At 45.9% G+C, this 15,168-nt stretch overlaps 1 protein-coding gene across 6 annotated transcripts in view; it reads left to right on the forward strand.

The window, feature by feature from the left end:
• The window catches only part of SZT2 (SZT2 subunit of KICSTOR complex), a 58,530-nt gene that overhangs the window by 2,932 nt on the left and 40,430 nt on the right, over positions 1-15,168 (forward strand). For 5 of the 6 annotated variants that reach the window (XM_086754142.1, XM_086754145.1, XM_086754144.1 and 2 more), the window contains exons 5-12: positions 219-350; positions 3,827-3,986; positions 4,461-4,567; positions 4,751-4,961; positions 6,421-6,591; positions 12,373-12,604; positions 13,271-13,400; positions 14,686-14,828. In XM_086754142.1, the coding sequence (XP_086610268.1) occupies positions 219-350; positions 3,827-3,986; positions 4,461-4,567; positions 4,751-4,961; positions 6,421-6,591; positions 12,373-12,604; positions 13,271-13,400; positions 14,686-14,828 (1,286 nt within the window). Of the gene's footprint in view, positions 1-218; positions 351-3,826; positions 3,987-4,460; positions 4,568-4,750; positions 4,962-6,420; positions 6,592-9,339; positions 9,419-12,372; positions 12,605-13,270; positions 13,401-14,685; positions 14,829-15,168 lie in introns of those variants that run through there. The other variant, XM_086754147.1, reaches the window with a different exon arrangement.

Here is a 15,168-nt window from a genome sequence, read left to right on the forward strand (position 1 = left end):
CTGCTGCGGAGTGCACTGCAGTTGCCACAAGACACCACTGCTCACAGAGAGTTGGCATTGAGCAGGAGTAGTGAGAAGAGGCCTGTGTTGTACCTGTGCTTTGTCAAGGACGTGGCTGAACCGCACCGTGCAGAACTGCGTGGCCACGTACTGTTACGGGGGCTGGTACTATAAAACCCTGACTTGATGACTGACTGACATGTGTATCTTTGGGGCAGGTACTCTTCCAGGGCTGTCAGCTGGATGAGACCAAGCGAGAGGTCTTTCTGCACCAAGTTTACACACAGCTATGTGCCTTTGAGAACAAAGTGGCAGAGATGCTCCAGCAACAGTATGAACCCAAACCGCAGGTAAGGAGGGCAGAGGTGATTGGGGTCTCTTTGCTCCCTGGAGTTCTGTGCTCTGAGTCCCCTATGGAGTGGGGTGGCAAGAGGAACAGCTGCATAAGTCTGGAGAAGGAACAGCTAAGGAGTTTGTAAGAGAACTTTGTGGGATCCAGTAATGAGAAATTAACACTGAGGAAAGGGGAATAAGGAAGACCCGGGTAACTACAGGCCGGTCAGCCTCACCTCTGTGCCTGGCAAGGTCATGGAGCAGATTCTCCTGGAAACCATGCTAAGGCACATGGAGAGCAAGGAGGTGGTTGGTGACAGCCAACATGGCTTCACCAAGGGCAGATTGTGCCTGACCAATTTGGTGGCCTTCTATGACGGGGTGACGGCATCGGTGGACAAGGGACGAGCAACTGACATCATCTACCTGGACTTGTGCAAAGCCTTTGACACTGTCCCGCACGACATCCTTCTCTCTAAACTAGAGAGACATGGGTTTGATGGACGGACCACTCGGTGGATAAGGAGTTGGCTGGATGGCCGCACTCAGAGAGTGGTGGTCAACGGCTCAATGTCCATGTGGAGACCGGTCACGAGTGGCGTCCCTCAGGGGTCCGTGCTGGGCCCGGCCCTGTTCAACATCTTTGTCGGCGACATGGATAGTGGAATAGAGTGCACCCTCAGCAAGTTTGCCGACAACACCAAGTTGTGTGTTGCCGTTGACACGCTGGAAGGGAGGGATGCCATCCAGAGGGACCTTGACAGGCTGGAGAGGTGGGCCCGTGCCAACCTCATGAAGTTCAACCAGGCCAAGTGCAAGGTCCTGCACCTGGGTCACGGCAATCCCAGGCACAAATCCAGGCTGGGCGGGGAATGGATTGAGAGCAGCCCGGAGGAGAAGGACTTGGGAGTGCTGGTGGATGAGAAGCTTAACATGAGCAGGCAATGTGCCCTTGCGGCCCAGAAGGCCAACCGCATCCTGGGCTGCATCAAGAGAAGCGTGGCCAGCAGGTCGAGGGAGGTGATTCTCCCCCTCTACTCTGCCCTGGTGAGACCCCACCTGGAGTACTGTGTCCAGTTCTGGAGCCCCCAGCACAAGAAGGACATGGACCAGTTGGAGAAGGTCCAGAGGAGGGCCACGAAGATGATAAAAGGGCTGGAGCACCTTTCCTATGAGGACAGGCTGAGAGAGTTGGGGCTGTTCAGCCTGGAGAAGAGGAGGCTCCGGGGAGACCTGATAGCGGTCTTCCATTACCTCAAGGGGGCCTACAAGAAAGATGGGGATAGGCTGTTCAGTAGGGCCTGTTGTGATAGGACAAGAAGTAATGGTTTTAAAATAGAGGGGGGTAGATTTAGATTAGAAATTAGGAAAAAATTTTTTACGATGCGGGTTATAGAACACTGGAACAGGTTGCCCAGAAAGGTGGTGGATGCCCCATCCCTGGAATCGTTCAAGGCCAGGCTGGATGAGGCTCTGAGCAACCTGACCTAGTCAGGGATGTCCTTGCTCCTTGCAGGGGGGTTGGACTAGATGACCTTTGAAGGTCCCTTCCAACCCTAACCATTCTATGATTCTATGATTCTATGAAAGCAGAACCAGTAAGTGTTTAGAAGGGCTGAAGAGAATGGTTACCTTCCCCAAGATTATTGTGCAATAAAGCAGCCTGACGTCTTGCACATCGTGGGACAAACTGTAGGATGTGGTTTCTCTCTGGAGAAGATGGTGGGAGATGTGGTTATGCCTGTATCGTTAATCTATAAATAGCTGTGAATATGCCCTTGGACCTTGTTACATTTCTGGAATGAAAATAGGTTCTTGTTACCGCAAAAACTGGCTGTGAAACTGAATAAGCAGCCGGTGCAGTTTCTAAACTCCTTGAAATCTATGGTAGATGCTGTTTAGTAGCCAAGGATATAGGTATCAGCAAGCTAATGATAGCACTATAAAATAAAGCTTAGGATTAAATTAAAAGTGAGGCTCTGTAGGGATTCAGAATATCCTGGATTTCTCATCCAGATCATCTCTCTTGATCTTGGAAATGAAGAATGTAAAGGTTACATTGTGATACTGCCACGTTCACGTGGCAGTCACAATCATATCTATGGACACCCTTCTTACAGTCAAAGGCATTACTGGCCTGGCTGAGGTTATTTAGTCCTTATTTAGCATTAGTTATTAGAATTTGGTCTAAAAGGAAAAAAAAATGTCTCAAAATCAGATAAGCATGGACTACTCACAGCCTATTGCAGTTGCATATCTGAAGTGCTTCAAATATCCTAGCTGAAATTTATATCTTTGAATGCTAGAACTGTCAGTCCTAGAACAGAAAGAAGATTATAGGAAGTAAATACCTTTACCAGTGTGTCCAGCTGGTGTTTTTGCAGTGCTTTGTATGCATTCCTGCCTGCTGCAGTATTTCTCTCGTGGTAAACTACCCTGTAACTCTTTGCATGCAAATGAGGGAAAGAGACGCGCTTGCAGGCCAGAGGGACTGGAGAGTCCTGCCACTGGCTGTGGAGTGGAGGTGGAACGCCCCAGGGGAAGGGCAGGGACTGAAACTTTTTTTTATTTTTGAAGTTGCATTAGCTGTATCATTGTCAACAAGTGTCTGAATTTGGCATCTGCCAAATTAAAGTGATGGATAGTCAGGTTTTTTTTGCTTACAGCCACAGACTGTTCCCATTTCTGCAAAATAAATGTTTATTTAGTTCTAATTTTCTTTTCCCAGCTCCAGTCATCCGTAGCTTCACAGGGGAGGGTCTTGCCCATTCTTTGTATTGGCAGTAAAAATGAAGCAATAGTTTATTACAGGGCTGAACTGCTGGAGCTTTTGGAGATGGGAGGACTATGAACGCAGTAGGTTCCTCACCAGTGTAATTATACAAATTTCAAGCTTTACCTAGGGGATATTTTTTATAGAAGATGCAGGAGAAGCTGACCTGCATTTGCTTATATCAGCATTGCATAACTAGCACTGTTTGAACAGAGTTAAATGTATAGGCACTAGACTTTGTCCTTACAAGCTTTCTTACCCGCTTTGCTTCAGCGCTTCATAGCTGAGACATAGCTGTGTCTGCCTCTCCGGTGTTTCTGGGCCTTACTTGAGTAGATACTCAATAGCTGCAGCTTCTACTAAATGACAAGGAAAAGAGAGGTATTCACCGTATCTTTGGGAATTGCTTTGTTCTGCAGAGGAGCTTTAGTGACCCCAAAGTGTCTCTTCTTTCCCATAGTAGGAAAATCAGCATATAGTAGAGCTCTGAGCTCCTCCACCCCCAAGCAGACTTGCCCAGCTGCTCTGAGGGGCCCCAATGACCAGGACTGTGAGAGCACCTGGAAATCAAAGCTAGAAGTGGAGTCTGCTGAAGTGCTCTAGGGCTGTGGTGCCATGGGGCTGCTAGACTGAAGGCTGTTTGGAAGAGTCACAACTAGAGATAGCCTGAAGTCAGTCTCATGAGGCCTTGTGTTTTGTTTCTTTCTTTAACTTTTCCAGATGGATTTGTCGCCCGTGAGCCAAGAGAGCCCTGGTGACGTACAGGAGCCATCTGGGAGAAAGCCCAGTGTGTCTGTTGTCACTGCTGATGTTGGCCTTGTCAGCATGGTCCGGCAGGGCATCCTAGCGCTTCAGCTGCTGCCCTCTAACTCCAGTGCAGGTTGGTTCATCCTCTGGGTTAAGGGTTGGCCGGTTGTTTGCAAAGGGTTGTATTCATCCTGCCTCAGGCTGATACCAATTTTATAAGGGCTAACGTGTCGACCCTTCTGTTAGGGATGGAATCTCAATAGCAGCTTTTGCTCTGCGCTCTGTGGACAAATTGTGCTGGTGGGAATGGGGAGGAGAACAACACTGCACCACTTGCTGTGTATCAGCGCTAGGGAGTTTGTGAGGAAACACATCTGTGACTGTTGCTCAGGACAGCCCGGGGTGAGCAGAGCTGTGCCCAGCCTGAGGGCTTTCCTGTACCTAGTTAGGAAGTTTGCCGGCTCCAGAACACCTTGGAAGCTATAAACCAACCTCATGATTTTCCTTTCTACATTTGCCCTGCCTAAATTTTACCCCTGGGGGATATAGCTGGAGAGGGGTATCTGGTTGAGGTGGAGGATGCACTAAGATACTGCCTTCTTTACAGGTATAATAATAATTACGGACGGTGTGACTAGTGTCCCTGATGTGGCTGTGTGCGAGACTTTACTCAATCAGCTCCGCAGTGGCACTGTGGCCTGCTCCTTTGTACAGGTATGTCCGCTGTTAGCAGCGAGTGTGCAGGCAGCTGCCTGCAAGAAGGAAGGAGGAGAGTTGCTGTCAGTAGTGTTCACCTCCAGAGGGAACTTCTTTGCCTGTCCAAGGCCTTTACTGGTTCTCTCCCTTGTCCTCAGCAGTGCTGTACTCTCTCAGGTATCTTCTTTATCCATCCCATAGGTGGGCGGTGTCTACTCATACGATTGCAGCTTTGGCCACGTTCCCAATGTGGAACTGATGAAATTCATTGCCATGGCCACTTTTGGTGCTTACCTCTCCACGTGCCCTGAGCTGGATCCCCTGAGCCTGGATCTGAATGTGTATCACAAGGCATTTCTGCTGTATTCCTTTCTGCGTACTGGGGAGTCCCTGAATCCAGAATACTACTGCGGTGAGGAGTGTGCATGTCCTCCTTCCAGCAGACTGATGTCTTGCAGCACCTCTCTTTGGGGTGGCTCTTTGGGGATCTGGAGACAGAGATGGAGAAAGAAGCAGCAGGGACAGAAGAGGAGAGGCAGAAAAAGAGAGCGGAACAGAGACAGAAAAACAAGGACAGGGAGCAGGAGGGAGATGGAGAAATTGTCTAGGGTGGGCAGCAGGACAGAGAGGGAGTGAAAAAGAAATAGAGTCAGGGAGCAGGACAGAGGGAATGGTGGGACAGGGAGCAGGACAGTTCCAGGACATTTTGACGTTTACATGTTATGAAGAGGGTGCTGTCAAGTTGTCTGTGTTCCAAAATTAAGTTCTGCAAAAAGAAAGGCTAAAAGAGTGGTAGAACAATAGAAAGAGAATAGATACATCTCCAGCTTCTTAACTTTGGAAGGGAGTGTTATTTTAATATTGTTACTTCGGTGTGTTAGAGGCAAATGACAAAACCTATGTTAGTGGAAAAACCCAGAAACCTGATATTGCGTATGGAGTATGAATGGTCTTCCACCTGCCTCTGTGCAGGCCTTGACATCTTCATATTTCTGTGGAGCTTTGTGAGTGTTTCCACAGTTGAGGTGCAAGGCAAGAGGGAAGAATCATCCTAAGAGCTAGGGGAAGGAAGAATCAGTAAATTGATGAGCAGACATGGTCTTAAAAGCATTTCATTTGGAGTGTCGGTCCAGTTTTGACAAGCTCTTTAGAGCTTGTCTTTATTTGGCTTGCAGATGGCAGTTTGGGTTGAAAAACTAGACCCCTGAGAACAGTCCTAAATGCCTCTTTTGATTGTTCTTATCTTTTAATGTTAGTGACTGAGAGTATGCCAGGAAAGATTAGTTACCAGTAAGATGTGGAAACACCCTTTCATGCCCTGGCAGTGTGCTGGTGCCCACTTGTGCTTTCTGTAACTTGACAGCAGAAGCTGCATACAGTGACAAGTTTGAAGAGAACTGGCCTGGGACTTGGAAATGTTGAATCTTAAAAACATCAGGTGTTAGTGGTTTAAACTCCAGGCTTCCACATTCTGAAACCTTTTAGAAAGCACCTGGGAATTCAAAGTTTTCAAGGGAAAGAGGAAAAGCCCAAAGGGTTGCTGTGTGACTGTCGCAACAGCAGTGCAGTTTCTGCCTGCCTAGCCTAAATGTGTAACTCCTAACGTGTGCCTTGTCACAAATGCTGCCCCAGAGGAAGCAGGGCCTGGCACCACATCCTGCCCCTCTCCCAGGGCTCTTGGCCATGCTAGTGAATCTGTTTGCTCCATGGCAGAATCAGGAGTGGGTCTAAGTGGTGCCTGAAGGACGTACTGTTGTTCAGGCCAGCAAGTGTTCCTGGCAGCTTTTGTAAAGCACTTTGGGGGGGCTGTTGCTGTAGGATGAGGACCAAGGGAGTTGCTCCCTCACAAACCTCATCTCTGCTGTTTGCAGTGTCCCAGCACAGACTGTTCAATGAGCACCTGGTGTCTGCGAGCAGCAACCCTGCTCTGGCAATGAGGAGGAAGAAGCACACGGAGAAGGAGGTGCATGCTGACCTTGTGAGCATTGTCTCAGTCCGGCTGCGCGAGGGCTACAGCATCCGTGAGGTCAACATCACAAAAGGTGACTGCACTGTGTTGGGGGCTGGAGGCTCAGATAGGGCTCTGCTCTCAGCTGTTTAGAGGAAAGTGCAGGGTCTGCCATCTAAGCAGAGTGACTGGTGTTGTGAAGGAAGGAGCCATTTTATTCAAACTCTTAAGTTTGTTTTTGTCAACAATTGCCTGATGCAGGACTGTCCAGTATTGTTGTGCAGTTTTGCACTTGCTGGGCTCATTCTCTGAGACTGTAAGTGCCTGGGGAGGGACAGACAAACTGACTCTTTGCATCTTGGAAGTGAGTCCCCACAATTCCCCAGGGAAACTACTGACAGAACTTGGGGTTTTGCAGAGTTTTCTGGAATTTCCTCTGTATTTCTCCTTTTTTCATCCCTTTCTTGTCCTTTGCTAAATGCACTCCAAAATACTAAAACAAAGTGGAGCCCTGTGGTACAACATATTTAATGCCTCCAAACTACAGTCTTCCAAAGGAAGAAACTGGGGGAAACAAGGATGTTGTTAGGTGAAAATGCCAGATCAGTCAGGACCATGACCAATACTAGAAGAATATAAAACAATCCAGTGGTCCTCTTCTCTCATCTTGACTTGCTAGAGATTATGGCACCTGGAGGGTGAGAACTAGCCACTGAGTAGGGACCTTGAGGGATATGAGTATCCCAAGGAGTGCCAGTAAGCCCTACCTAACTTTCCATCTCCAGCTGTGAATAGTTGCTAGTACTTTAACTGAAGGGTACATGAGAAAGTCAAATGCAAGTTACGAATTGCAAGCAAGAGAAGAAATTATTCTTGACATTTGCAATAACCAGCAGAAAGCCTAGAGGGTGGGGTTCTTAAAACACAGTGTAAACTTGTACAACACATGGTGATCCAATGTCTTAACTATTCTTTTTGGGATATTGGTACACAGAATATGTTTTATGTCAGAAAATCAAAGACTGTAATGTAACTCCAGAATAATTCCAAACTTGCCATATGATGTTTTCTGTGAATTTACTGTGATCTGCCTTAGAACCATGTGGGTACCTTATGCCGTTGCTCTGCTTGGAAGATTGTCCCAGAGCTTCACTGCTCTTTTTCTAGCTTCCTTTCTAAACTCACTTAGACCAAATTAGACCTGTGTGACTTTATTATCCTTAATTAAGTTTATCCTCCTTCTTTGGCATTGCACTAATATATTTAATAACAATGCCTTTCTCCTTGTAGCCTTACTTTTGGCAGGTTAAGCAAGCCCATGTTTCAGCCTCCTTTTGTAAGGGCAGGCTTTCTGTTCTGTTTATTTGTCTTAATAGCACTTCTTAAAATTTCCCCTCAGTTGTTTGCTTTTCACAGTTTGGTCTCATATTTCTTGAAACAGTTGATAAGAGTGTTGTAGATGTGGTTTTATTGATGCTTTCTTCAGTAATGCTAATACTTCTCTGCTTCTGAAGTAAAATACATGATTCACAGGAGCTTTCTCCATGATTGCATTGCATTGTTAGCATGGAAATCCCTGCGTCTTTCATGCACCTTTGCTTCCAGCTGATGAGTTCTTAGGAGTGTTTTATTGATTTTTTTCGTTTGTTTGTTTGTTTAGTAGTCCCTAAAGGTGCTGTTTTTCACATAATAGTACTCTAAAGTTCGTCTCACTCAGTTCAGCTCACTATTCCTCTGTGATGACTGGGAATTGCAGTTCTTTTGGCTTGATGCTTCTTACAAACTGAATGGGTCTAAACCAGCTTTTTGGGGAAGGTTGCTAACAGTTGTATTGGGTGGGATAATTTCTAAATTTGATCTTCCAGGAATATACCTGATTTCTTGTTTCAGGAGTTTTCTGTTAAAAGTGAGAATCTGCCAAGGTTTCCCATTGAGACAGCTCTTCTAATAATGTCTGCAGATTGCTTTCACTAATCTTCTGTAGGTGTGGCATGAGATGTTTCCCTTAAGTCCAAGCAGATTAGGTCATAGAATAGTTTGGGTTGGAAGGGACCTTTAAAGGTCTAGTCCAACCTACCTGCAGTCAGCAGGGACACCTTCCACTAGATCAGGTTGCCCAGAGCCCCATCCAACCTGGCCTTGAATGTTTCCAGGGATGGGGTATCAACCACCTCTCTGGGCAACCTGTTCCAGTGTTCCACCACCCTCATTGTAAACAATTCCTTCCTAATGTCTAGTCTGAATTGACCTCCTTCTAGTTTAAAACCGTCACCCCCTGTCCTGTCACAAGAGGCCCTGCTAAAAAAGTTGTCCCCATCTTTCTTATAAGCCCCCTTTAAGTACTGAAAGGCCGCAGTAAAGTCTCCCTGGAGCCTTCTGTTCTCCAGACTGAACAACCCCAACTCTCTCACCCTGTCCTCACAGGAGAGGTGCTCCAGCCCTCTGATCGTCTTTGTGGCCCTCCTATGGTCCGTTGCACTCTCTTTGTCTTGGAGTGTCTATGAAACAGTCCAATGAGTTGGGTCCTGTCCAAGCTGGGCTCAGTATTGTGTCTTATGCTTCTGCCCACCAGTTCACTTATAGTTTGGACAATGCTGGAGACAGAGCCTTTCTTTAATCAGGCAGCTCTTGTGACTGTGAAGTCCTATATAGAAATGCTGGAAGAGGTGGCAGGTGTGAATCATTCAAAAAGCAATCGGACAAATGCACATTGCACCTTTTTGCAGCACTTCTGTCTCAGGGTAGCATAAAGCAGCATATTCTGGACTGTGGAAGAATGTATCAGAAATACCACCACATGTTCACCATGCTCCCTGCATTTTCTTCCAGGTCTCTTCCTGCCACCTTTTAGCCCTTGGAATGCTAAATGGATTGGTCTTCTGTTTTTACAAGAGTAGAGAGTAGAGGAGCAGCTGCACTGAGTTAGTTACCTTCTGTGGTGAATAACTATGGGCAGATGTGAAGGGAGGGGTAAGAATAGGGTAAACATACATGGTATCTCCTTTCTCCTTTCCTTATTTCTTCCCTTTGAGCACTCTCTAGCTGTTTGCAGCTCAGGGGCTCCCTAAGCTAGAAATACTTTCTATGTATTTTTTTTAAAGTTTTTTTAGAAGGAATTTAAAAATGAAATGTCTGAACTATCAAAAATAGAGTATGTATTTCTATGCCAGCCTTCAGAATAGTAGCAGATAATGTTACTTATACTTTGGAAAGGCTAAACGCTCTGGGTAGTTGTTGGCTGTGATCAGAAAATCTGCTGTACTAACATCTTAAAGTAGAATTTATAAGAAATCAAGACATTTAGACATTCAGCACTGCCTCTGCTAAGGAAAAGCATGTTTGGCTAATTGAGCCTCTCCAGGCCATTCTGTAGAGAAGTGTGTAACAAAGAACAGTGAATTAACCTGTATTGCCAAGAGCTCTTGCCAAAACTTGCAAACTAAAGACTGTTAAGGAGCCAGCTGGTTGTGAAGCAAGAGGAAAGAGTGCAGTTGTGGACTTTGACACTGCCACTTTGCCAAAGGCAAAGTAGAGTAAATAGCTAGCTTTGTGCTCGGGGTTGCCTGAAGAGGTTGTTTGTGATATTTATAAGTGCTCTGGTTACCCTCACTGTTTGATTTTAGATATTGAGGCGTTTAGAAGTCTACTATGGTTAGTTAGGAATGCAGAAGTGCTTGCAAAAGGGGGAGGATTGGAAGGCATGGAAGGGAGAGAAGCTGTGTCTGAGAAGCCATGGGATGTGATGGAGATCAGCTCCTTTCCTGTTTCTTCCTGGGACAATGTCAGAGGATTGCCCTCTGTAACAAAAAAAAAAAGTCTCACTGACCATTTTGTGTTGCTGTGTGTGGAGGAGAGCCTGGAGGACATTTTTCAAAACCTCATCTTCCTCTGTGGATTGGTCCAGCACCAAAAATGGCTGGACACAAGCTGGCCGGTGAGAATGGCTATTTTCAGTGTCAGGAGTTGGGAAGACAAAGTGAGTTTTCTAAAAGTCGGAGCTAGACTTTAGGAAAGTAATCAAAGCAGCAAAAACTTTTTTTAGCTATAAAGTCAATAACCATAAATAGATTGCTTTGCAGTAAGAACAAGCTAAAGATTCATCTAAGTATGACTTCAAACTAAGCAAATATTTTGCCTATGTTTTCAGTTTTGCTTGTGTTGGATCACAGGAGTGAAGCCAGGATGACTAATGGAAACACAAGTGGAAGTAGGAAATATTTTCATTAATGATCTAGGCAAAAAATGTGGGAATTTACTTATCATGTTTGCTGTTGATGAAGTAGAAAGGCTTTGTTATGAGAATCAAAATATTGTGCAGAAAGCAGCGGAGGAGCACTAAAGAAATAACAGTGAAGTGACAGCATGAAATGGAGAGAGACAAATTTTATAAATTCTTGTTTAGCCTCTCTGATAAACTAGACAATCTTCATAGGGAAACAACAGATGGTACAACCCTGGTGAATGCAAAACACAAAGCACCCATTGCGGAAAATATTAGTGACCTTAAATAAAATCCTAGTAATCCCTCAGATGAAATACAGGTGAAATACACCTTTGATCATCTCTTTTCAGGAAAGATGAATTATTGAAGTGCAGAAAGATCTAGGACTGTTAAGGGGAATGGATATTCTGTCATAGGCCAATGACCATGGCTTGGTTTAACCTGCACAGTGACAGCTGAAACTGGGTAAAGATTTCTCCCCCTGGTACACACTTCTTGTCAAAGTTATGGAGATGAAGCTTCTTGGAATAAAAACAATTTAATCAAAAGAACAACGGAGCATGAATTTGGCATGTACTCTGGAAGGTTTCTTCTAAACATTGATGGGGGAAGAGTACTCTGAGGGAGCCTTCCAGCAGGGATTACGGGAGCAAAAAGCAAGATGGCTTTAAAATTGAGTGTAATCATCCTGTGAAGGGTATGGCATGATGTGCCTATGACAGCAGCAAATGCAACTGTGCAGAACACATAGGACCCAGGCTATGCTCGAACTGTTCCAACAGTTTCCAGCACATCCAGTCTTGTATCTGACAAATGCTGCAAGTCTAGCAAACTATAGAGCAGGCTGGACATCAGAATAGATGATTGAGCAGTTGAAACAGCAGCGCGGCACAGTTATAGAAAGTCATGTGTTTCCCTGGGTTGTTTCAGTACAAATACACATGCACAGTCAGCAGGAGTATGACGGTTTTCTGCTCTTCTGGCTCGATGAGGCTTGCTGTCAGGTGTTTGTGTTAATCTTGCTAGAGACACAATACCCGCTTAAAGAAAAACGTGAAAATGTACAGTTGAAGAATGGGTGAATATTCATTCTTTACTCTCTTCTCCTACTAAAGTTAGGGAGTTAACATGGTGATGCATGAAATACTGCCTGTGCAGGCAGAACATGGAATTTAATTAAAGAACTGGGCCTCACCTTCCAGGTCTTTTGTGGTCTGGGCACATCATGTCCAAATGTCCGTGTTTCTGTAATGGTATATATTAACTCTGCAGAGTGCAAATGAAAAAACTTTATAGCTTAAAGGCTCTGCTCATCTGTGCAAAGCAGCAGTTTTCTTGGAAACAAAGATGAGACTGTGAAGACAAGAGTCCATTGCAAATGTCAACCCTTGCTTCAAGTTTCGGTTGCCTTTTCTAGTGTAGATAATACCAGTAGATCTAAAAAACTGTTCACTGAATGCTACTATTTAAGCAAGGCCTCCCTCTGTTGGGGGGGAGAGAGAATGACTTCAGCTAGGGCAAATAGTCGTTAGATTACTTTGTCCTCCTCATAGCGATCTAACAATCTCAGAGTACTTGTGAGTCCTTGGTCAAAGATAAAGCTCAAATGTGTACCAAACAAGCACTTGAACTTATTCCTCTGCTCCCATGAAGGTGGGTCGCAGCTGGAGGTGAAACTAGTGCTGCTTTGGAAGCATAACATGAGGATAGAGTACTTAGCTGTGACACCCTGGCCTCTGGACCCATCAAAGCGCAGCACATGGGTGGAGGTGACGATGGAGGGAAGCTATGACATCTTGCATGACATCAGTTGCACCATGAGGAAGCCTATCACCAGTCTGTACCGCACTACAGTCATCCGACGCTTCTGGAACACCTTGCAGAGGTGAGCCAGGCTATCCCTAGCAGTTCCTAGTGTCCAGTGTAACCAAGAAATTCCTTGCTTGGCATGCTAGGGCATGGGTTATGCAAATAGCCATCCCAACCCAGGGTCCCAAAGGAATGTGCTCTGAGGAGGAAGCATCACTGGTGACAAGTTTGCCTTCTAGCCAATGAAAAGACTCGAACTGGCCTGTGTTCTGTAAGATTGTTTCATGGTGAAGGTATTGCTGCCCCTGAGTCCTAATCCTGTGATGTAAACCTTAACTCTGACTGCCATCCCGTGGAAGTGATGTGTTTTTACAGCGCTACCTTGCAGCTGTGCTGCGTGGTCACACTAGGAGCAGCATATCCTGTCTCTAGGCCTGAAGGACCTGTGGTTTATAACCATTTCCTGGCCAGGGTGACTGTTACTCCCTGCTGTTCGGCAGATTCCTTTTCTAGCACTTCATTCCCATTCATTCTGATCAACCTCCTTAGTCTGTTACGCTTGAACTCCTGTAACGTGCTCTTTGCAATCAGGCGTTGAATCCCAGCACTGCCCTAGAAAGCTATATTGGTGTAGATGGGTTCCCAATACCGTAGGGAGTGCTGTGTGTGCAGACACTGGGCTAACTGGGGAAGGAAGGGGGAGAGTGTGGACTTTTGTGGCTAACTGCCTCTTCTCTTCCAGCATCAACCAGACAGATCAGATGTTGGTTCATCTGCAGTCTTTTGACACAGTCCCAGAACACTTCACCATTCCTGAAAGCACCAAGAATGGGGTGCCCCTCTTCTACATCCCACCGGGCTCCACCACTCCGGTATGTTCCCTCTCTCTCCCATTTAATATGGGATAGGTTGTCCCTCCTGCCTATTCTGTCCTGCACCTTGGGACACTGAGTCCCAGCAGTGCAGGACAGAATACTCTCAGGTTTCATCTCTTGCTCTTTGTCCTGCTCAGTAACAGTGTTCAGGTGCAATGCAGTGCCTGTGAACATTTCATTCCATACCTTTTCCCCTCTGAGACATCACCCTGTGTCTTTATTGCTGCAGCTACACCTCTAAGTCCCACAGCAAGTCTCCTAAGTGTGCTGTGAAGCCTTCTCCTGCAGTGATGTGATGTGTGAGACCAATGGGGAGGCTGACATACTTATTTTTGCCATGCTTTTTCAGTGGATACCTCATACTTGTGGAGTTGTTGCTGGCAGTGTTGTGCCCTGGTGATGTACACTATCAGATGAAGATACAGAATATGCTGAATAGTTACTTTTTAATGGGCTCATTGCTCTGAGCACTCATTTGGAAGGTGCAAGAGAGATACTTGTCACCTGCACAGCAGAAGCTAAACAAAATATGAGCAAATAGTTTCTACTGCAAAATTCAAACTCATTGAAGCTCACTGAGCAGAAGCGCTAGCATGTTATCTGTTCCCTGCTAGCAGTGTCCTTGGCATTGGTAGAAGATGACTAGCAGATATCAAACCTAGGGGAGCTTGAATTTAAGAGAACTCTCTCTTTAATTTTATTGCTTAAGCTCTTTATTTCTTAAGGTTCGCCTAGTGAATTTTCACTCTGTGAGGTTATGTATCCCACAGTATATCTGGAGCATCCCATCTTCTGGCTAGCCACCACTTTATTTCTGTGTCAGCAGGGTTGCTATAGTTGGTGGAATCACAGTGTTACCATACAAACATGTTGGAGTTGCCCAATGCCACCCATTGCGGGTACCCTGTTTGCATGAGCACTCTCAGATGAGTTATCTCAGTGTTTAATTGCCCTGCTGACATGACCGTATATCCCCTCTCAATCAGAAAGCACACCATTACATATGCCATCTTTTCCATGCCTGATTTACTTGATGCTAAGTAGTTAAATTCCTAATTAAGCTGACATTTCAGGAACCTGATTTATTTTTGCTTACACTGTACTGTACACACTGAAGCAGGTTTCAATGTGAATGCAGTTAGTTACTCTGCTGAGAGGCAGTTACCGAAAGGCAGGAATGTGGCTAGCTCTTTAGGCCTACGTAGCTCAGCCACTAGAGAAATTCCCGCACTGTCTGCGTGGAACCAGTTTCTTGATGATTGTTGCTGTGTCATTTTCTCAGGTGCTGTCCCTGCAGCACAGTGGGTCTGACTCGAGCCATTCCCAGTTTGCCTCTTACTGGAAGCCTATCCTTTCCATGGATGCCAACTTCTGGCAGAGATGGCTGCACATGCATCGTATAGTCGTACTTCTGGAGCATGACACGTATGTAACTGGCAGGGCTGAGCTCATGTGCCGAGTGTGGGCCAGCCTGGGAAAGCAGGGCATCCAGTTCAGTAAAATTGTAGAGTTGCAGCTGTCTTGCAGGTGCCTATGGCCTAGGGAAGGGCCTCCATAATGGGACCTGGTGAATGGTGAAGGCTCACCTATCTGAGAGGGACTGTGGGCTGGGAAGTCATCTTTGTCAAGAGGAGGGCTGTTCTCAGGACCATAAGTTGTTTTTCAAGTCCCTCTTGGGTTTGGATTTCCTGATTGCAGGGAGTGCGGACCATCCAGTTGGAGCTATCCCGCGTGTTTTTGTTTCCTGCTGGAAAATATCTTCCCC

The sequence above is a fragment of the Chlamydotis macqueenii genome, chromosome 8, assembly GCF_036417535.1.
Source record: "Chlamydotis macqueenii isolate bChlMac1 chromosome 8, bChlMac1.mat, whole genome shotgun sequence".
Classification (NCBI taxonomy): domain Eukaryota; kingdom Metazoa; phylum Chordata; class Aves; order Otidiformes; family Otididae; genus Chlamydotis; species Chlamydotis macqueenii.